We start from the raw sequence: 21104 nt of genomic DNA, 5'->3' as shown, positions 1-21104 counted from the left end.
TTTGTGGTCGGCGCAAGAGTTTATTTTTTGAATCCTGCCCAGAATTTATGGTATAAATCTGCTAACCAAGCAATGACGGCCATTTCGAATTTCCTGCGCAGTCACACGAGATGGAGACCCGGAGACCGCAGCCTCCCGCGCGTTCTCTGTGGTTTCAGAAAATTATCCAAGAAAACATCAGTCATTCATAATAAATATTCGTAAGGTCATAAAAGATTTCTTCCAATCAAACATGGTACCCTCAGAAATCTTAGGGTGCTAGGCCAAGTTATGGAAAAGGGTGGTATATCCAGAACACTTTGGTGCCAAAGGGGGTATTTAGGCCTACGGATTTGGGAGATCGGAGCTGCTGGACCAGTGTCGCTGAAGCAGTCCACACCGGAGTGTTATCTTGTCAGAGCAGAGAAACTGAATACTTATCTCTCTCTCTCTGTATATAACTGTTTTTTCATTTCCTTAATTTTGCTCGTTTGCTTTTAGGAATCTATCACTTCCTCCTACGTCTTCCAGGGGAAGGGAAGCCACCCTTCTCCATCCAACCTTGTGGCCCTTGTGTGTAGGAAAGATAATCATTATTCCTCTTTGTATACTTAGATAAGTTTTGATTTGATTGTGTTCATGACACCTTGGGAAGGAATTCAAGTGATTTGTGTTCTTACGGGTGTTTTCATTGTGGCAAGCATTCTAATGATTCCTTTAGCAACAAAGTTGTTTTCCATTTCATTTCCTGAGTTAAAGTGTGATTGCCGTTGGTCACCTGCCAGCCCTCAAGCGAGGGACTCTTATAGTTCCACTGAACTGTAACCTGGGATAGAGGAAGAACCTAGATCTCTTTCTAATCGGATTGGCAAGCCCTACCCATCCAAATTTCACCAAAATTCCTTCTCAGGGTCTAGCTGCTACAGGAGTGACTGCTCCAAAGGCCCTTAATACGTTCTGTTTCCATAGAGAACCAATAGAACTTCTTCCTGATTCCCGTGGTGACTGTCTTTCACTGCCCCACCCTCGGATTGTGGTCAATGGAGAGTAGCTCGTTGAAACAGATGAGCTGATACAACACGCTGAACGTCGCCTTTTTTGGTGCACTTCAACCATCAGGGCCCCCTCTCACTTCATAGGATAAGCTCCTGGGGAAAGGGATGTTGGGCCAGGCTGTTTCCCTTGATGATGGTGTCACTAGGGTTACACCGTTCTAGCAGATGAGAATCCCGCCCCTTGTTTGGACCTGTAGTGGGGGAAGCAGCTCGCCAGGACACGGCTGCTACCCGGCGGCCGCTCCAGAGCCACAGAGATCTGAATAGCCAGTATTGTCTCCAGGTTCACTTGTAAGCTCCCCTGGTGTCTCTTAGGCTACATCTACACCGCAGGTTTGTTGCAGAAGAGGAAATGCAAATGGAGTGCTCATTTGCATCTCTTGAGCTCTCATTTGCATCTCTTCTTCAGATCCTTTTTGTGGAAGAGGATTTCGCAATAAAAAGCCCCGTGTAGAAGGGGCCATTTGTCGGAAAAAAAATCTTTTTGCTTAAGATCCCTTATTCCTCAAAAAATGAGGTTTATAGGCCCTTTGGCAAATAAAGAGAAGAGAAATAAAAACTTAACTACAAATCACTGTCGGTCGCAGACGGCTGGGGCTGGATTTTCAAACGCTTGGTGCCCTCCCTGGAGGGCAGATCCTCGATATCTGAGCCGCTCCCTCGACAATCCTGACAGCCGGACTTTGCACAGAGGGCTCTTGCGAATTGCACCCCCAACGGCAGAGGCTGAGCCCTGCTGGCTAATTGGGATGGTAAAATACCGGCCTTCGGTCATCAAAAGGGCCTTCGCAGCAGGAGCTTGGCAGTCCAGCTCAACTCGGCGGGAACGGGTAGAGTTGACTAAAGTATCACTTTGCATTTCTGCAGCATCCCCACCCCGGGACAGAGCTCTTTATGTATTATATCACCCGCACTTTACAGCTGGAGGAAACTGAGGCAGAGAGGCCCCAGCAACTTCCCCCCAGGGTCAGACAGCAGGTCAGTGAGAAGAGAGTCCAGACTCCCAGCTCATCTTTCCAATAGCAGGACCACTGGTCCAGCTAAGAAAACGAGAGCGCGCTGGGGGTGGGAGTAGACGGGATCAGGTGGCTAGACCCGGAAGAGGAAACAGCAGTGTACCACAGCAGCACGGGAGGTCCTGGCTCGCGGCAAGTTCAGTTTACTAGCCCTGAAGAAGGGGTGTTCAGCTGATGTAGGTTCCCAGGGACGAGTCCCTGTAGCATCAGTGCAGTGCCCAGAGAGATGCTGCCTACTGGGGCCTTATTTTCATGTCCACGTATTTGTACGAGTAGCGGTGCCCCTTCCCGGTGGACCAGTTGATGCCGTTGGCATAGGAGCTGTGTTCACCTTTGAGGTACAGCCCATTGAGGTTGGAGGAGTGGCACGCCCCATACCACCAGCCACCTTTGTAGAGGGTGGCACAGCTGCCGTCATAGTTGTCGTGGTCTTTGTCCCGCGTGGAGAACGCCAGCTTCGCGTGTCCTGAGAGAGAATCGCCTGCAAGGGGAAGAAGGCAAATACACACCGGGTTTGGCCTACGGCATCTTCCTTCCGGTCCCAAACTCACAGTGGGTGGGCACCGGCGTTCCCAAGCTGCAGGCTTAGCAGAGACTTGCCTCTTGGTCAGCGGCTCTCAACCCAAGGTACATGCACCCCCGGGGGTACGCAGAGCTCTTCCAGGGGTACATCTCCCGGAGGTTTGCCAAGCTTTACAACAGGCTACATAAAAAGCCCTGGCAAGGACAGAACAAACCCACTTGTTTAGACATGTCAGTATAGACTGTGAGAACGGGAAGGAGCCTCGAGAGGTCGGAGAGCAGGGGTGGGCAATCATTTTAAAATGGGGGCCACTTCATAAATCTCTAAAATGGGCCTGGGCTGTCTCAGAAGGGGCGGGGCCTCAGATGGAGCAGGTGGGACCAGGAGTCTTCTAGTGCTTCCTTCTCACCAACCCTGATTGGTCTCCCCCTCCCGCCTCTCTAGGCGCTGCAGCAAGAGTAGCCCTTGTGCACTCCCTGATTGGCCTGAGGGCGGGGGGAGTACACCAAGTCTCTTGCCCGCTGCCCTCGCCCTGCCAGGCGTGCGGTGGCTTGAGAGAAATGCCCTCTGTTTCAAAACAGCCGGCGTTTCTCTCTAGCCGCTGTGCCTCCATGAGGGGCATGGAGGAGACTTTGCACACTCCTCTGTCCCTAGGTCTCAACTGGCCTGGGGGCAGTGGAACAGCAGGGCAGCTGTGGGCCAGATCTGGCCTGCAGAAGCCCCTTTGCCCACCCCATCAGAGTCCAGTCCCCACCACTCATGGCAGAACCAAGCACAGGGGCGGCCCGTCCATATAGGCAAACTAGGCGGTCGCCTAGGGTCCCAAGTTAAATGGGTGCCAAATGGTTGTGCAATATCATTGAGGGGTTTGGAGGTGGAGGTGCCGATTGCATGTTTTGCCTAGGGCGCCAGTTGCTGGCAGCTAGTCTAAGGTCACCCCTGAAAGTACCATCTAGGCCATCCCTGAGGTGTTTGTCTAACCCGCTCTTAAAAACCTCCAGTGATAGAATTCTACATCCTCCCTAGGCAATTTATTTCAGGGCTTAACCACCCTGTCAGCTAGGACATTTTTCCTACAATATTTATATTCCAAGCGATTTATAATTAGAGGGTAGAAAATAAGCAATTTGTCAGAACAAATGTGTCACAGTACACAAGTGGGTCTGATTTAGTAAGCAAGTATATAAGGGGGGTGAAACTTGGAGGAGTGTAAGACAAACCTGACTTCTGAAAAAGGTACAGTAATCTGGAAAGCTTGAGAGCCACTGCTTTATGGGTTAGCCTTTGGCCATTATTTTTCAAAACTCATGGAGAGCAGTAGAGATCCTAGATAATTGGAAAAAGGGAAATGTAGTGCCCATCTTTAAGAAGGGGAAGAAAGAGAATCCAGGGAACTACAGACCAGTCAGCCTTACCTCAGTCCCTGGAAAATCATGGAGAAGATCCTTAAGGAATCTATTTTGAAGTACTTGGAAGAGGGGAAAATGATCAGGAATAGTCAACATGGATTCACGAACGGCAAGTCATGCCTGACCAATCTGATTAGCTTCTATGATGAGGTAACTGTCTCTGTGGATATGAGAGTCAGTGGATGGATCTTGACTTTAGCAAAGTTTTTGATATGGTCTCCCACAATATTCTTGCCAGCAAGTTAAGGGAGTATGGATTGGATAAATGAACTGTAAGATGGATAGAAAGCTGGCTAGACTGCCGAGCCCAATGGGTAGTAATCAATGGCTCAACGTCAGGTTGGTGGTCGGTTTCTAGCAGAGTGCCCCAAGGATCGGTTCTAGGGCTGGTTTTGTTCAACATCTTTATTAATGACCTGGACGAGGGGATGGATTGCACCCTCAGCAAGTTTGCAGAGGACATTAATGTAGGGGGAGAGGTAGATATGCTGGAGGACAGATTAGAGGATCAGGCCAAAAGAAATCTGATGAGGTTCAACAAAGACAAGTGTAGAATCCTGCACTTGGGACAGAAAAGTCCCAAGAATTGTTACAGGCTGGCTAAGTAGCAGTTATGCAGAAAAGGACCTGGGGATTACAGTGGATGAGAAGCTGGATATGAGTCAACAGTGTGCCCTCGTACCCAAGAAGGGTAATGGCACATTAGGGTACATTAGGACAGTGTTTCTTAAGCTTTTTAATACCGAGGAACACCAAACAATTTTTTTTAAAATGGGGGAACACCAAGGATTTCTTTTGAGCAAGAAAAAGCTCCCAGAGAAAAGTTGTTGAGAAAAAAAAAAAAAAAAAAAAAACCCTAAAAAAGGAGGCTTGTTCCTTTAAGGGTGGCCATTTTTAATTCTGTTCTCTCTGCAGCACACCTCCGACTCCTCACGGCACACCCGTGTGCTGCGGAACACACTTTAAAAAATGCTGCATTAGGCGGAGCATTGCCAGCAGATCTAGAGAAGTGATTATTCTGCTTTATTCGACTCTGGTGAGGCCACATCTAGAATATTATGTCCAGTTCTGGGGCCCCCCACTACAGAAAGGATGTGGACACATTGGAGAGGGTCCAGCAGAAGACGGCCAAAATGATTAGGGGGCTGGAGTGCATGACCTATGAGGACAGACTGAGGGATTTGGCTTTGTTTTGTCTGCAGAAGAGTGAGGGGGGATTTGATAGCAGCCTTCAACTTCCTGAAGGGGGGTCCAAAGAGGATGGAGAAAGGCTGTTCTCAGTAGTGACAGATGGCAGAACAAGGAGCAATGGTCTCGAGTTACAGTGTGGAGGGAAAGGGGGTGTGTCTAGGTTGGATATTTGGAAAAACTATTTCCCTAGGAGGGTGGTAAAGTACCGGATTGGGTTCCCTAGGGAGGGGGTGGAATCTCCATCCCTAGAGGTGTTTAAGTCTCGGCTTGACAAAGCCCTGGCTGGGTTGATTTAGTTGGGATTGGCCCTGCCTTGGGCAGGGGGCTGGACTTGATAACCTCTGGAGTTCTCTTCCAGCTCTATGATTCTATGACTGATTCAACCACACTCAGCCCACGTTCCTTTGCAGATTCATTAGTGGGAAGTATCACATGAGTCCCTGCTTCCCACCAAGCACAGTCCTTTACACCAGTGCAAAGCCTCACATTGGTCTGATCTGGCAGCAGTTTACACCCATTGGTGTAAATGCTTGACCCAGCATGCACAGAGAATCTAGAGTAAGGCCCTACCCCATAGTTCTTCCCCTGGCTGTCTGGTATGAAAGGAGTTGTGGGGGTGGGGGTCACAGTCTAGTTCCTAGGAGACAGTCAGTGCCCATACACCCCCGTACCTCCAACCCCACTAATGCCCTTGCTGGGACTAGCATGGGTCCAATAACATTTCTCATGGCACTTCCTAGATGGATTTTGCTACATTTTCCAGATCAAATCTAGAAATTCCTCTTCCTCAACCAGTTCTAGCTGGAAACTCTCCACTGAAAAGGCAAGGCCTAACGGATACAGGGCAGAGCTGGTCCCTCCACGTCAGGGCTGAAGCACTGTGGACGTGCATGGGGATGCTCTCACAGTCACTGCCGCGGCCGGGCCTGGTGTGTAGACATACAGGGGCTCAGGGGGACAGGCTGGGGCACTTCACCAGTGCTAACACATCACAGCGGAGGGCTGAGGAAATCTCACCCTGGCACCCAGCCTGGTGCCACTGGGATTTTTAAGCCTTTCCTAGGCGATAACCTCTCAGCCTCTCCCAATCTGAGGGGTCTCCCCACAGCGTGGGCAAGGCGCTGCACCCTGCCAGCTGTCATTGGGAGGAAGAACGTCGGGCAGCGGCTTACAGGCTCTCAGGGGACGTCCCCACAGCATCCGGGCGCTGCGATCCCCAGCACAGACAGACACGCACTAGCTCCACCTGAGGCAGCGCACTGGAAGTAGCTGTGTGGCCGCGGCAGCCCAGCCGGTCACTCAGGATCCTCACCGAGAACATACCCGGGCCTGCCGACGGGGGGCCTTTTGGGTGGCTAGCCCCCGCTGTTGGGCCACGCTGCAGTTTTTAGCGCACTCATTTGAACTAGTGCGGGTACATCCTCCTGAGCAAGGATTCACACCTCCCGCCACAGAGCAGCCGTATCCGTAGTAACCGTGAGAACCTGACACTGCTCGTAAAGTTTCGCTCACGGTCATGGGGGTGAGGGGCAGCAAAGGCCCTGACAGGATCTAGAGACAGTGATTCCCTGCCCCTCAAGCTTTGCTAATGCCTGCTCAGACCCTCCCCCTCTTCCTGCAGGGCTGCTAGGCTGGACTCCCCCAGCCCAGGCCTCTGCGGATTCTGCTCCTCTCACAGTGAGGGCTGGGGGGCTGCTTTGGTATTTCTGTGACTGGCTCTGCTCGTCCTTGCTGCTCTGCCAGAGGGTCTTGGGGAGCCTGCAGGCTCGGGCACAGATCCTCAGCCGCTGTCAATTATGGCAAGGAAAGGCTGCCCCTCGGGGATGAGCTCGCCTCCTGCATCAAGCCTTCCCAAATCAGAGATCTGGACTCAGCAGCCAGGGAGGCCTCTGGTCTGAGCTCCACCCTGCAGCCGTCAGATGGCAAAGCCCAGAGAGAGAGCTGATGTGCCAGGCTCTGCCCAGGAGAGGGCGAGGAGTGTGACAGCACAGGGGTGCTCGCCGGCCCTGGATGGCCCCCGGCCCCAGATGGCCCCCGTCAGGCCTGAGCAGAAGCCACCCGGTAACTCACCCATGGTGCCATCCAAGTAGGAGCCCAAGGCCAGCGTGTAGTTTTCCTTTTCGCTCAGCAGCTTGAAGCTGGTGTACTTGGCAAAGGTGCTGGTCTCGTTGAAGTCCCTGGCATCAATCCGCAGCTGGTAGGTGCCTGACGCCGCAAGGAGAGACACATCAACATCCCAGCATTGCGGAAGAGAGCGACCACGGCACGCGGCCTGTGCCTGGCTTTTCCTCCCTGGGAGCATGAGCTACGTTCATTGAAGGAGGATGCAGCCGCCCTGGGGGTTACTGAAGCCTGGGGACACAAGACCGGGAAATGCGGAAGGAAATGGAGGTAGGAATTCTCCCCTGGGCTGGGGCACTGAACACGAGGCGCTGGGGCCGCGGTGCCAAAGTGGGGAACTCAGCATAGGAAACACCTGATGTTTGAAGGCAACATGAGGGCAAAACATATAAAGGGCTTCCTCACTGCCCCAGACTTCCACTCAGACATGCATCCTTGTGGAGCTCCCTGGCTCATACCGAGCTCCGTCTGGGGTTTACCCTTTTCTAGAAACCCTCCCCAGCATGCTCTGTGGCTTGCTGGCCCTTTAAACTCAGGGGAGCTGGGCAGCCCCACAAATGGCCATTTGACCTCAGGCTGGACTTTGAATGCAGAGCCATAGCAGGGGTAAGTCCCACACCCGGCGCAAGCTCCGACTGAGTTGGGCTGATGGCCAGCCTGCTGAAAGTTTATGGGCAAGGTGAGGGGGGAAGTGCACATGGCCTATAGTATTAACTCATAAGCTTTGGCTAATCGGTAAATCAACTACACTTTTACATCCCTAACGCAGTCAGAACAGGCTGAGTGGGTAGCAGTGAGCAAGTTGCTGCATTGGCTTCAAAACTGACGAGGAAAAGTCTTTCTGGGATGCTCAGGGTTAACTCCCAGAGCCCGATGCCAACCCCTGCTATGCTAGCAGAGATCTGTTAAACTCAGGGATTTCACACTCTTGCAATACACCTCCCCAGTTCACTCCTCTCCCCTGGGCTATGTTCTGGTTCTCAGCCAGGGGAGATGGAAGATGGGTTATCTGGGCACCAGCCATATGCTAGACTTGCTGCAAGTCACATGCTCCTGCCTCAGCCCTGTGCCTGCCCTGGTATCTCCCTCTGGCTGCTTCTGTCCTAGCTGGGTGGGGAGACGTCTCCTTACCGCTGCTGGTGAGAAGGTGGATGTTGTCATTACCCAGCCAGAACTCAGATGCTTGGTTTCCAAACCCCTTCTTGTAGGACTCCCAGTCCCGGTAGAAATCCACAGACCCGTCCTGTCGCCGCTGGAACACCTGGAGGGTAAAGGGCAGCTCACACCCAAACTTAGCCAGCCCCATGGGCAATACGGGCAGGACATGGGGAGCTGGGCAGGCCCCGATCCTTCCCAGCATGGCCCAGGCCCATCCTTCCGATGACCTCACCAACCAGCCATCTCCCTACGGAAGGATTGACCCCGGATCTGCCTCGCTACAGACACAGGGCTCCGTGGCTGGAGGCAAAGGACCAGCACCCAGCTGCTCTCATGGTGCTGCTGAGAGCCAGAGTTTCTCAGCCTTGCTTAGCTGGGAAGGGACACACTCTAGTTCTCCGGGAGAGGAGACTAATGAGCTCTCCTGGGCTCCTTCAGCTCTAACGAGGCACATCTGTAAGAGCTGCTGTCATGATTATGAGGGTTAGCCAGCAGCCTGGGGAAGCAGGGGTTAACTACACCTAGCCAGGTGGAGTGGCCAATAGGAATGTAGGTAGGACTTTCAAACTGGGACAAAGGAACTTGGGTTTTTCCCTCCTGTGTGTCTGTGAGTTCCTCCGCAGCTCCAGAGAGAGGCAGACACACAGGAGGGAAAAACCCCAATTCCTTTATCCCAGTTTGAAAGTCCTACCTACATTCCTATTGGCCACTCCACCTGGCTAGGTGTAGTTAACTCCTTAGTCCCCAGGCTGCTGGCTAACCCTCATAATCATGACAGCTGCTGTGCCTGGAGGGGGCAGGTAGGAGCTTTCAAAGGGAAAAGAGGCCACAGGAAGGGGTGGTGAACACAGTGAAGACTGTGACCTATAGAGACAGAGCAGCCGAGAGAGAAACAGTCTCTGGCCTCGCTCATAGGTGTGGGAACTTGCGTTGTGGGGGTGCTGCAGCGCTCCTGGCCTAGTGCCTGTGGTCACAGCTGCTGCCCTGTGTGCCAGGCATTCTGCTGCTGCCCTTCATGCTGGGGTTAGATTTAAATCCCTGTACACGGGGGTCTCTGCTGCTGGCCCGACATGCTAGGCTTTGCTCCTGGCTTCATCCAGGGGTGGACCTGGCTCAGCACCCCTACTTTTAATAATGTTCCCAAGCCACCGCTGCAGGGTGCCAAGGGACAGAGTGAGAGAGGACCTCCCTTGTCTTGTCTGGAGAGCCCCTCCCGTGCAACAAACAGCCTTAATAAGAATGAGGACTGGGGTCTGGTGGGACCCCACCTCCCACAGCCGCCAGCCTGTTGAGCTCTTTGGAAAGCCTGCCTGGCTATTGCCTGGACCCGCTCTGACGGGGACCTGCAGCAGTCTGCAGCCTCGTCTATGGACCCACAGGCCCACACTGTGCAAAGTGGGGGTCCTCAAGTGGGCGGAGGCGTATTTCCTCCTGCCTCCTCCTTCCCGGCCTGCTTACCCCAGCCAGGGGAAGGGCAGAAGGACTCACCAGCCAGCCCCCGCCGTCCGTTGCCATGTCACAAAAGACGGTCAGCGTTCTCCCGGGGTGGGGGTGGATGGGGTACCAGCCGCTCAGCCCCTGCCCCTGCTCCAGCACCTCCTTGCAGTTCCTGGCACCTGCCCCCCCCAGGGAAAACTCCAGCTGGTGAGTTTGTTATGGATGAGGCAGGTAGGAAGGTTCAGTCCAAGATGGGGCGGCGTGTCACTGAGCACCCCCTGCTCTCTCTTGGATGAACCCCTGTCCCTGAGCCTTGGGAAGGAAGGAGTGACGTTGGCTGTCGCAGCCGGTTGCTGGCTGACTGATAAACACGCCGCCGGCCCAGACGCGTGGGCGGACAAATCCTTTCCCCCTCCCTCGCTGCAATGAAGCGTTTCTGGCAAACTGAAAAGCCGAGGGACGTTTCCCTTTGGGCTGAGCAGAAGGTGTGTTTGGGTTTGACGGCGAGTCCAGGCCGGGCTGGCCCTGAGTTTAGGGTCTGGCCGTATTTACACCTTGGACGGTTCTGCACAAAATGAGGAGAAATCTGGAAGCAGGAAGGTTGGGGTGAAGGGGTCAGAATGACATGTTGGGGGGGGGAGGGTTGGGGTTTGCCTGAAGCGGTTTGGCGAAAGCAGCACACACTCTGGAAACAGTCTGGCGTTCCAGAAGCTGCGTTTTTCACAGAAAATGAGCTCCCCAGCGCTAACTCAGAGCTGGCTCCTCTCAGAGGCCTGAATGGACCCCGGAGGGGAAATAAGACCTGGGGGGGAAGCAAGGGAGGGGGGGAAATTTGTGAGGAACAAACAAGCTTTGAGGTGGGTAACCTGCTGCTCACAGGCCACATGCCAGCCCATCAGGGTTCTCTGTGCGGCCCGTGCACCCCTCTCTGCCCCCTTCTCCCATGCCTCTTGCCTCCTCCTCCTCCTCCCCCCCCAGCACTTCTGGGCTATGTCTACACTCGCGGCTTCTTGAGCAAGTAATATGCAAATGAGGCTAAGCGTGGAATATCGCCGAGCCTCATTTGCATACCTAATGAGCCACCATTTTTTTTCAGAAGAGGCTCTTGTACCAGAAGGAGCGTCTACACGGCCCCTTCTTGCACAAGAAAAACCCTCTTGCGCAACACCGTTCTTCTTGAAAAGTCATAGATGTAACGGCCTTGCGCAGGAGGGGTTTTCTTGCGCAAGAAGGGGCCGTGTAGACGCGCCTTCTTGCGCAAGAGCCTCTTCTGAAAAAAATGGTGGCTCATTAGGCATGCAAATGAGGCTCGGCGATATTCCACGCTTAGCCTCATTTGCATATTACTCACACAAGAAGCCGCGAGTGTAGACATAGCCCTGGAGCACTATAAATCAGCTGATTTGCACCCTCCCTCGGCTCCTCCCACTCCCTCCCAGAGCTCGAATGCCACGAATATCGTGAGAGCCGCGCGCTCCCTCCGCTCCTTTACGTTACTTTCACTAGTCCTTTAACTGGCCCTAGCACTGGGTCCCCTTGTGCTGAAGAGGCTCAAGTGCATGGGGCCGCAGGAGAATCTTGTCTTATTCTTGGGGTCATGGTTAGTGCACGTGCCCCAGGTCAATCTGCCCCATGCCTGCTGAAACAAAGGAGGGTCACTTCTGGGGCCTGCTCACTAGCCTTGCTCGCCCATCGCTGAACTAGCTGCTGCCCGGCTGTTGCATGCTGGCCCTGATGGTGGATGTATCTGAGGTTGGACGATGCTCTGGGTTGCTGGAGGATTGAACTGCCACCAGAGCAAAGGCAGGAAAACGGCTCTCACTCAGCGGCTCCCTGCTTTCAGACGGCTGCAAATGGCAGGATTCCCTTAGCTTGGGCGGAAGCAGGCCGCGCTTTTGGGGCGAGAGCTCCCAGGGTCGATTCCCCACGGACGGCCTGTGGCATCGGTGTGTTTGTAGCCATGCTGGCCTGCTCCGTGAGGGTAGGGTCTGAGGCTGAAGGAGGCGTGTACCTTGCTGCTGAGAGCTGGCGGGACTTGCATCTCCTGTGGGGAGAGAGAGGCAGCTATTGGTGAGACAGAGCATTCAGCAACTGGCCAGCAAGGACACAGGAGAGCCCTATGTGCTCTGAGCGGCGTGGCTCTCAAATGTCACCTCAGGCTGGGGACAGGGCCTTGCAGGGGGTGCTGGCCGCCATGGGGCAGTGCAGAAGAATCTCTGTGGGGCCAGGCCTCGTCCCCAGCTGTTTGCTACTGCCCTGCCTGAGGAGAGGGACTTGGTCCCCTTCTCAGGAGCCGAGGAGGGGAAGGCGATAAGCCCTGGGAATGACGCCAAGGGGCTGACAGAGCTGTGAGGCTTCCCGGGGCCCAACCCTGCATCCCGCCAAAGTTACCTTTGTCTCCTTTGGGTCCAGCCTTCCCCACTGCCCCAGGGGAGCCCGTCTTGCCTGAAGAAAGAGACCAGAGACGTGACTGGGCCTTTCGAGCCTCCTGACAACAGCCTGTAGAAGCCCTGTGGTGCGGCTGGGGAGCTGGGGTGTGGAGGAGACGGGATGGGGATTTCTAAAGGGCCCATTTGCTTCCATGGTCCTGGGTTCACACTCAGCCCAGTGGCTACTATTTATGGGCTCCAGTGAAATGAGTGAGTGGCTCAGGGGTGGGGGTGTCTGTGCTAGAAAAAATACCAGCGGCCACGGACGGGACCAGCCACGATGGCACGTCTCTCATCCCTGGTCAGTGTCACGATTTACTTGCTCATGGGAGGAATATTGTGTCAGCCTCTTGGTGGCAGAGACGACCAGCTAAGATCTGCTGGGCATGGCCCCTCTCCAGCTCTTGCACCGTCCTGCTGCACGTGATCCTCTTTCCGCTGCCTGTCGGGCGCATTCGCAGAGTAAGCACTTGGGGGTAGATGCTGCCAGGGCAGCCCCCTCCGGCTCTGACCTATTGCAGTACGCATGATCCAGGTTAATAGTAACACCAGCCTGAGAAGGCAGACTCCTCTGGAGAACTCAAGCCTGGATTCTGCAAAACCTGTCTGTAACTTTCCCTGCCTGGCTGGAATAGAACCCACATCTAAAAGCTGTTTTTCCTGATAAGGCTTGAAATGCTCCTCAGCAGTGTTTCCTGTAAACTGAGCGCTTGGGTGGCCGCCCAGGAGAGATTCAAATGCTGCCCAGCACAGCACCCACACCTGGAAAAACATGTTTCTATTGGTGGTGCACATGCCTTGGTGCATATAACAAAATTTATTCCACGCATGGAAGAAAATTAGAGGCCTCAGACCAGCTGCTCAGGCTCCCTGATGTGTGTGTGTGTGTGTGTGTGTGTGTGTGTGTGTGTGTGTGTGTGTGTGTGTGTGTGTGTGTGTTTGAGGCTATATTCCGGCACACAGTGCGAAGGCTGCATGCATCCTCAAAGCAGTGTCCTTTTTGCTTTCCATGAGGTGGTCTCCGGCTCCCTGGTCTTTTCCTCTGGCCATCTCCTCCCCAGACTCTCTGAGCCCAGGTCCTGCCTGTTGGGTGAGTTAGTGGGGAGTCCGCCCATCCCTTTGTCTTGCCTGGGTGGGGGTGTCTGACATTAGGGCCAGGCAGAGCAAGAGCAGCCTCTGGCCTGTTTTATATTGATGCTGTGATTGCCAAGAACTGTCTGCATCATCTCACCTGGTGGCCCTTGAGGGCCTGGATCTCCTTTAGCCCCAGGCAGGCCATTGGTCCCCGGAGTGCCCGGTATTCCTGGGATCCCTGGCTGGCCCTGGAAAATGATCTTGCCTGCTCCACACTGAGATAATCCCTCCAGTCCTGAAAGAGGTGGAGAGGCAGCCTGGTGTGAGCAGAGCAGGTGCACAGCGAGGGGTGCCCTGGAGGTGACAACAGCTGCATAGCAGAGGGCCAAGAAGTGAGCATGAGGGATGCTGAGACTGTAGGATAACACTTATGGCCACTCTGTGTTACCGGCTGGTACCCAGCATACCTGGCCACCGGTGAGTCTCTTACAGGGAGCGCATCCCTTGTCTCTCTGCAATGGGAGCGCTGCAGCCTGTCTGTATCTGGTACCACAGCCTGAGCTGCTAGGAGCAGCCCTGCAACTTCCCATGCCTGAGGCTGGGGTACATGCCACTGGGACTTTGCAGGAAACAGTGCAGTCAGGGCTGGGCACGTCTGCCCAGATCTCTGTCCTCACTAGCTCAGGGTTTCATTGGCCACGGCTGCTGGAAGCACTTTGAACAACCAGGACAGCTGGCCAAGGGTGAGATTTTTTTTCATGGAGGCTAGAATGAAACATCCCCCCCAGCAGAGGGTCACAACGCACTTGGCGCACGGGACTTGAACCTGAACCCCCAATGTGCAGATTGGGGAAACTGAGGCACACAGAGGCTACGCGCCAGGCATCGGATGACACAGCAAGCTGGTGGCGCAGCCAGGAATAAATCCCAGTTCTCCAAACTCCCAGGCTGCGTTTTCACCCTCAGATATCGTGTAGCCAGGTGACAGCCCCTCTGCTCCGCTGATACCGACTGGAATATTGAGAAGCAGGCGGGAGCCCGGGCCCTGGGTCAGATTTGGGGTGGGGACCATTCCCTGCCTGTGAGGTTCCACCCATTTCCCAACTCAGGAGGCAACCTGCCCCTTTGAAAGTATGAAATAAAAATTGCTGGGGGAAGGGAGCCCCCCCCTCAAGATGTTCTGTGTCCCTCTCCGTCCAGGCAATGAGACTTTCCCTGGAGGTTCCCAAGCCACGTCTGACAGCATGGAACTGGCGAGGGTCCTAACCAGACTGAGTGTGGGGGAACGGGGAGGCAGGGCAGATGGGGCTGGGTGCTTTCACCTGGTTACACAGTCCATGTTGCCGTGCTCATTGGCTCCTTGCACTGGCGGGGATGGGCAGGTGACAAGGAGGAGGGAGAAAGGCCAAGGAGGACAATGCTGGTGTCTGACTTCAGGGAGAGAAGTATCCTTAGCCCTATTTGGCAGATAGGGAAACTGAGGCACAGAACGATTTGGTGACTTGGCCAGGGCCCCACAGAGAGTCAGAGGCCAGAGCTGGAATGGTCCCCAGGAGTCCTGACATCCTGGTTCATCCTCTGCCTGTTAGATCAGTGAGCACAGCCGACACCGCCTAGCCAGGGCAACCCGCCTCCAGATTCCCAGCTCAGTGCCTTGCTATCCAATGCAAAATGTCCCCATGCATGGTTCCCTGGAGGGAGGTGCCTATGCACCCCCAGAGCCCATCCGTCCAGGCCTCCTGCTTCTAGGGACCCCAGCCCACGGTGTCAGCCTCACCCAGAGCCCAGTGCAGTGCAACCCAGCCAGGCCGTGTCCTCTCTGCTCTGGCTGAGGCTGGGATTGCTCAGACAAATCCCTTCAGTCAGCCCCCCCCTCGCCCCCACCAATGAGGATGCAGGGTGTCTCCCTTCCCCTGCACCCATGGAGCTGGAGGGTGTCTCCCTTCCCCCCACCCATGGGGCTATGGGGTGTTTTCCTCCCCCCGCCACCCATGGAGCTATGGGGTGTCTCCCTTCCCTGCACACATGGGGCTATGGGGTGTCTCCCTTCCCCCCACCCATGGGGCTATGGGGTATCTCCCTTCCCTGCACCCATGGGGCTATGGGGTGTTTTCCTCCCCCCGCCACCCATGGAGCTATGGGGTGTCTCCCTTCCCTTCACACATGGGGCTATGGGGTGTCTCCGTTCCCCCCACCCATGGGTCTATGGGGTGTCTCCCTTCCCTGCACCCATGGGGCTATGGGGGTGTCTCCCTTCCCCGCACACATGGGGCTATGGGGTGTCTCCCTTCCCCCCACCCTGGGGGCTATGGAATGTCTCCCTTCCCCCCACCCATGGGGATGGAGGGTGTCTCCCTTCCCCCCACCCATGGGGCTATGGGGTGTCTCCCTTCCCCCCACCCTCGGGGCTACAGGTGTCTCCCCCGACCTCCTTGTCATTATCCTGATCCAAACCCCCCTCAGGTCAGCAGGAGCCCTTCCCTCACCTGTCGGGCTGAGTGAACACCCTGGCTGCCCGGTGGGGTGCTCTTCTGAAAGGCAGCTGCCCTGGCCAGGCCCTACTGCAGCCCCTCCTCAAGAGCCCGCTCCCTGCTGGAGCCCGTGAGTTTTCCCCCCAGTTTCTAGCACAACCCCCCCCCCCCAATGGATCCTGCAGGGTGCTGAGTACCCCCTCCCCTCCCTTCCCCCTCCCTGCCAGCTAACGTCAACAGGAGCCGCAGGTTCTCAGTGCTGCACTCCCCCGCTACTCACGCGCACAGCAGCTGGACTCTCTGTCCTCTGCCAGACCGGCTGTGGGGGCAGCAGCCACCACGAGGAACGCCAGAGCGAGGGGAAGGCCAGTGCAAGCCTGCATCTTGTCCTGCTGCCCCCCAGATGCCTCTGGGAGCCTGGCCTGCTCGGCCCCTTATAAACCCTGGGCAGTGGCTGTGCCTGGCTCCCACAACAGGAAAGTTTGGAAATGGTTTCTCAGAGGCTGTGGGGCAGCCAAACACTTGTCTTGCGTAACGCTGTCTCTGCCCGGGAATCAGCCTTTCTGATTGATCATGTGGTGGTGCAAGAGTTGGCTCAGAGGTTCATGACAGTCCAGGATATGACTTATTTCCAGGAATCAAACAAGTGCCCAGGTACACAGTTATCTGGCTGCCAGGGAGCCTCCTTTTGCCCTTTCCACTCAGCTAAATCTGTGCTGTTTCAGGCAGCCACAGGCTCTTCTGAACTCCCTGTCCTGCGCGGTTATGGGGCATTGATCTGTGCTGTTGAACAGTTGCTGCGCTCCACCCCAGAGGTGGCTGTATTGTGGCGGTTGCTAAGCCCATTCCTGTTTGAAAGGCAGCTTGGCTCAGAGGAATGAGCCAGTTCCCCACTGAGCCAGCACAGTAACCCCTCCAGCTGGAGATCTGTAGTGGGAATGTGAGCCACCCCTGAGCAATCTCATTAGCCGTGAGCTCCAATTTACAGCTGGGCAAACTGAGGCTTGGGGAGCTGATGTGGTTTATGCAGAATCCTGGCATGAATCAGTGGCAGAGCTGGGAGTAGAACCCTGAGGCACAAGCTAACGCTGGACTCTTGTCCCATAACCAACGTACAATGCCTGTCACTGGTGCTGGGCTGTGAAATGTCCCCCGGTACATTGGAAAAACCCAGTCTGTGTCCTGCTTCCTCCTTCGAGGTGCCTCTTGCCGCTTTGTTCTTGTTTTATTCCACTGATCCCAACGGAACGGTAAGCTGGGCTGGAGGATCCTTCCCTGTCTGCTGCCCCTGAGCAAACACTGAGTTTTTCCAAGAGCAGCAGCAACTGGCTTGCAACCCAGCTGCCTTTTGTTTTGTTCGTCTTTGCATGCACCAGCATTGTCATCAGTCTGGGCATTTGGAAAACTGGAGGGGCAGGGGACATAAGAGCAGCCAGACTGTGTCAGGCCAAAGGTCCATCTTGCCCAGTATCCTGTCTCCCAACAGTGGCCAATGCCAGGTGCCCTAGAGGGAATGGACAGACTAGGCAAACATCCTGTGTCGCCCATTCTCAGTTTCTGACGCAGAGGCTAGAGACACCATTCCTGCCCATCCTGGCTAATAGCCATTGATGAATCTACCTCCAAGATTGTATTTAGTTCTGTTTTTGAACCCTATTAAAGTCCTGGCCTTCACAAGATCCTCTGGCAAGGAGTTCCACAGGTTGGCTGTACATTGTGTAAAGAAATACTTCCTTTTGTTTGTTTTGAACTTGCTGCCTATTCATTTCACTTAATCACCACTACTTCAGCTAAGAAGTAAATAGCAATTCTTTGTCTACTTTTTCTACACCAGTCATGATTTGGTAGACCTCGTCATATCCGCCCCGTAGCTGTCTCTTTTCTAAGCTGAAAAGTCCCAGTCTTAATAATCCCCTGACGTGAAAGCTGTTCCGTACCCCTAATCAATTGTCCTGCCCTTCTCTGAACCTTTTCCAATGCCAGTACAGTAAAACCTGTGTTATCCAGCAAGCTCAGGGATTAGGGCCTTCCGGTGATCTAAAAATTCCGGTTAACCGAGGGTCCCATCAACCTAGCAAAAACCAATGGACAATCATAGTAAAACTCAAGTTTTTAATATTGGTAGTTTTGTAGTGTGAGGCAGTTGGTCTCACATTTCTGTTTTGAGTTTAAGATGATTAGTACTTCTTAAATAAAAAATTAAGACAATTATGGTAAGCCAAGGCCTGTGTGCTTGAAGATGTGACAGTAGTGTGGCTGGGGGCAATGCTGGTTAACAAAGTTTTCTGATTAACAGAGTGCCGGATAACAAAGGTTTCACTGTATTTCTTTTTTGAGATGGGGCAGCCAAATTTGCATGCAGTATTCAAGAAGTGGATTTATACCGAGGCAATATGGCATTTTCTCGGAGGCTGTGTCTACACTGGGCCACTTATTCCGGAAAAGCAGGCGCTTTTCCGGAATAACTTGCCAGCTGTCTATACTGGCTGCTTGCTTTTCTGGAAAAGCAATGATGATCTACTGTAAAATTGTCAGTGTTTTTCCAGAAAAAATGACGATCGGAGCTTTTTTCCGGAAAAGCGCGTCTAGATTGGCCACAGACGCTTTTCCGGAAAAAGTGCTTTTCCGGAAAAGCATCCTGCCAATGTAGACGCGCTTTTTCCGGAAATACTTATAACGGAAAACTGTTCCGTTTTAAGCATTTCCGGAAAAGGGTGCCAATGTAGACGTAGCCTTAGTGATTCCCTTTTTCAGTGGACTCTTCCCTGCAGCTTGCTGGTTTTCTCACTCCCCCATCACAGAGCGCTACTGCCTGTGCTCGCGCTGTTCCTTTATTACTGGAAACAGGTGAGCAACACTGCCAGGCAAAGCAGGGTTGGGGCAAAGTTCAGATGCTGGGAACAAAGAGGAATGCAGTGGGCTGAGCAGGCCAGGCTGGGGGCGGGGCTCAGGGTACAGCTAGACTGCAGGGGGTTTTCGGGATACCTCTGTCCAAGGAACGCATTTGCTCTTCCGCTTTTTTTGGCAAAAGAGCCAACACGCTCTTTCAGAAGCCCTTGTATTCCTTGTTCTACGAGGAAGAAGGGGGCTTTCAAAAGAGGTTTTTTTCTTCCAACATTTGACCCAGTCCAGATGGGCTGAATGTCAGAAAAGCCTCTTCTGACACGTGTTTTTTTCCCAACAAATAGATGTAGTCTAGATGGCCCTGAGGGTGAAAGCTTGTTTTACCCCTTCTTGTGCACGTTTGCTGCCATGCTTGGCATGGTTGCTGAATGCAACGTTCTGATCATTAGCTACTGCTTAGGCGCAGGCCAGTCAGCGGTGGGCTGAGGTCTGGGTGATACTCATCACACCCGGGCTCATGGCAGGGAGAGCCAGGGCAGGGCTAGTTTGGGTAGAACTGAAGCCAAAAAGAATGTTGTGGAGGGTTTATTCTTATGCACTTTGAATTGATCACTGGTGGGTTTCTCTTCAGGCTGGACCTGCTCCACTATTGCATCCTGGGAGCAATTACAGACCGGTAAGTCTAACGTCAGTACCGGGCAAATTAGTTGCAACAATAGTAAAGAATAAAATTGTCAGACACATAGAAGAACATAATTTGTTGGGCAGAAGTCAACATGGTTTCTGTAAAGGAAAATCATATCTTGCTAATCTATTAGAGTTCTTTGAAGGGGTTAACAAACATGTGGACAAGGGGGATCCAGTAGATATAGTGTACTTAGATTTCCAGAAAGCCTTTGACAAGGTCCCTCACCAAAGGCTCTTATGTAAATTAAGTTGTCATGGGATAAGAGGGAAGATCCTTTCATGGACTTATAACTGGTTAAAAGACAGGAAACAAAGGGTAGGAATAAATGGTAAATTTTCAGAATGGAGAGGGGTAACTAGTGGTGTTTCCCAAGGGTCAGTCCTGGGACCAATCCTATTCAACATATTTGTAAATGATCTGGAGAAAGGTGTAAACAGCAAGGTGGCAAAGTTTGCAGGTGATACTAAACTGCTCAAGGTAGTTAAGACCAAAGCAGACTGAAGAACTTCAAAAAGATCTCACCCAACTAAGTGACTGGGCAACAAAATGGCAAATGAAATTTAATGTGAATAAATGTAAAGTAATGCACATTGGAAAAGAACCCCAACTATATATATAATATGATGGGGGCTAATTTAGCTACAACGATTCAGGAAAGAGCTCTTGGAGTCATCGTGGATCGTTCTCTGAAGATGTCCACGCAGTGCGCAGCGGCAGTCAAAAAAGCAAACAGGATGTTAGGAATCATTAAAAAAGGGATAGAGAATAAGACAGACTATCTTATTGCCCTTATATACATCTATGGTACAGCCACATTTGGAATATTGCATACAGATGTAGTCTCCTCATCTCAAAAAAGATATACTGGCATTCAGGAGAGGCCCGAGGCCGGCTGCAGCGCAGCGCAATTGGCACCCCTGCCTGCATGGCCATCAATGGATGTGACATCATCACGGGGCGCCCTGGCACCCAGTGACGTCATCATTGGGCGCACGGGCCAGCGGCACCCTAGGCAGCTGCCTAGCCTGCCTAGGCTCACGGGCCGCCCCTGCTGGCATTAGAAAAGGTTCAGAGAAGGGCAACTAAAATGATTAGGGGCTTGGAAGGGGTCCCATATGAGTAGAGATTAAAGAGACTGGGACTTTTCAGCTTGGAAAAGAGGAGACTAAAGAGAGAGATGATAGACAGGGCTCACCAAACCGCAGCGAGCCCTGCTTGCCAGCTGTGCTGTCCGGTGATCTGCGCATGCACAGATCATCGCCCGAACCCGGCTCTTCCGGGTTGCAATCTACTTGCCACGGGCGAGGAGATTGCATTATTTGTCGAGCCCTGATGATAGAGGTCTATAAAATCATGAGTGGTGTGGAGAAAGTGAATAAGGAGAAGTTATTTACTTGTTCCCATAATATAAGAACTAGGGGCCACCAAATAAAACGAATGGGCAGCAGGTTTAAAACAAATAAAAGGAAGTTCTTCTTCACACAGCGCATAGACAATCTGTGGAACTCCTTGCCGGAGGAGGATGTGAAGGCTAGGACTATAACAGAGTTTAAAAAAGAACTAGATACATTCATGGAGGTTAAGTCCATAAATGGCTATTAGCCAGAATGGGTAAGGAATGGTGTCCCCAGCCTCTATTTGTCAGCGGGTGGAGATGGATGGCAGGAGAGAGATCGCTTGATCATTACCTGTTCGATTCACTCCCTCTG

The 21104-nt window shown here is 53.3% G+C and overlaps 1 protein-coding gene across 1 annotated transcript; it reads right to left on the bottom strand.

Annotated features, from left to right (window-relative positions):
- LOC102456929 (ryncolin-1-like) lies at positions 1 to 16350 on the bottom strand. Its single transcript, XM_075909142.2, has 8 exons — positions 16144 to 16350; positions 13550 to 13687; positions 12281 to 12334; positions 11901 to 11933; positions 9941 to 10068; positions 8426 to 8555; positions 7244 to 7378; positions 1 to 2531 (listed from the first exon to the last, which is right to left on the bottom strand). The coding sequence occupies exons 1-8, from the start codon at positions 16244 to 16246 to the stop codon at positions 2284 to 2286; spliced, it is 969 nt and encodes a 322-aa protein (XP_075765257.2). The 5' UTR covers positions 16247 to 16350; the 3' UTR covers positions 1 to 2283.
- Positions 16351 to 21104: the final 4754 nt, after the last annotated feature.

Source organism: Pelodiscus sinensis, chromosome 26, assembly GCF_052426305.1.
Source record: "Pelodiscus sinensis isolate ZL-2025 chromosome 26, ASM5242630v1, whole genome shotgun sequence".
NCBI classification, from domain to species: Eukaryota; Metazoa; Chordata; order Testudines; family Trionychidae; genus Pelodiscus; species Pelodiscus sinensis.
This window is presented reverse-complemented; position numbering and strand designations above follow the sequence as displayed.

What these genes read in the sequence shown, in the direction of transcription:
- LOC102456929 (XM_075909142.2), bottom strand. Translation starts at nt 16,246, where the DNA reads ATGCAGGCTTGCACTGGCCTTCCCCTCGCTCTGGCGTTCCTCGTGGTG. An exon ending in CGGACGGCGGGGGCTGGCTG is followed by an intron (nt 8,556 to 9,940) that starts GTGAGTCCTTCT and finishes TTTACCCTCCAG; the next exon opens with GTGTTCCAGCGGCGACAGGA. An exon ending in CCACCTTCTCACCAGCAGCG is followed by an intron (nt 7,379 to 8,425) that starts GTAAGGAGACGT and finishes TTGCGGCGTCAG; the next exon opens with GCACCTACCAGCTGCGGATT.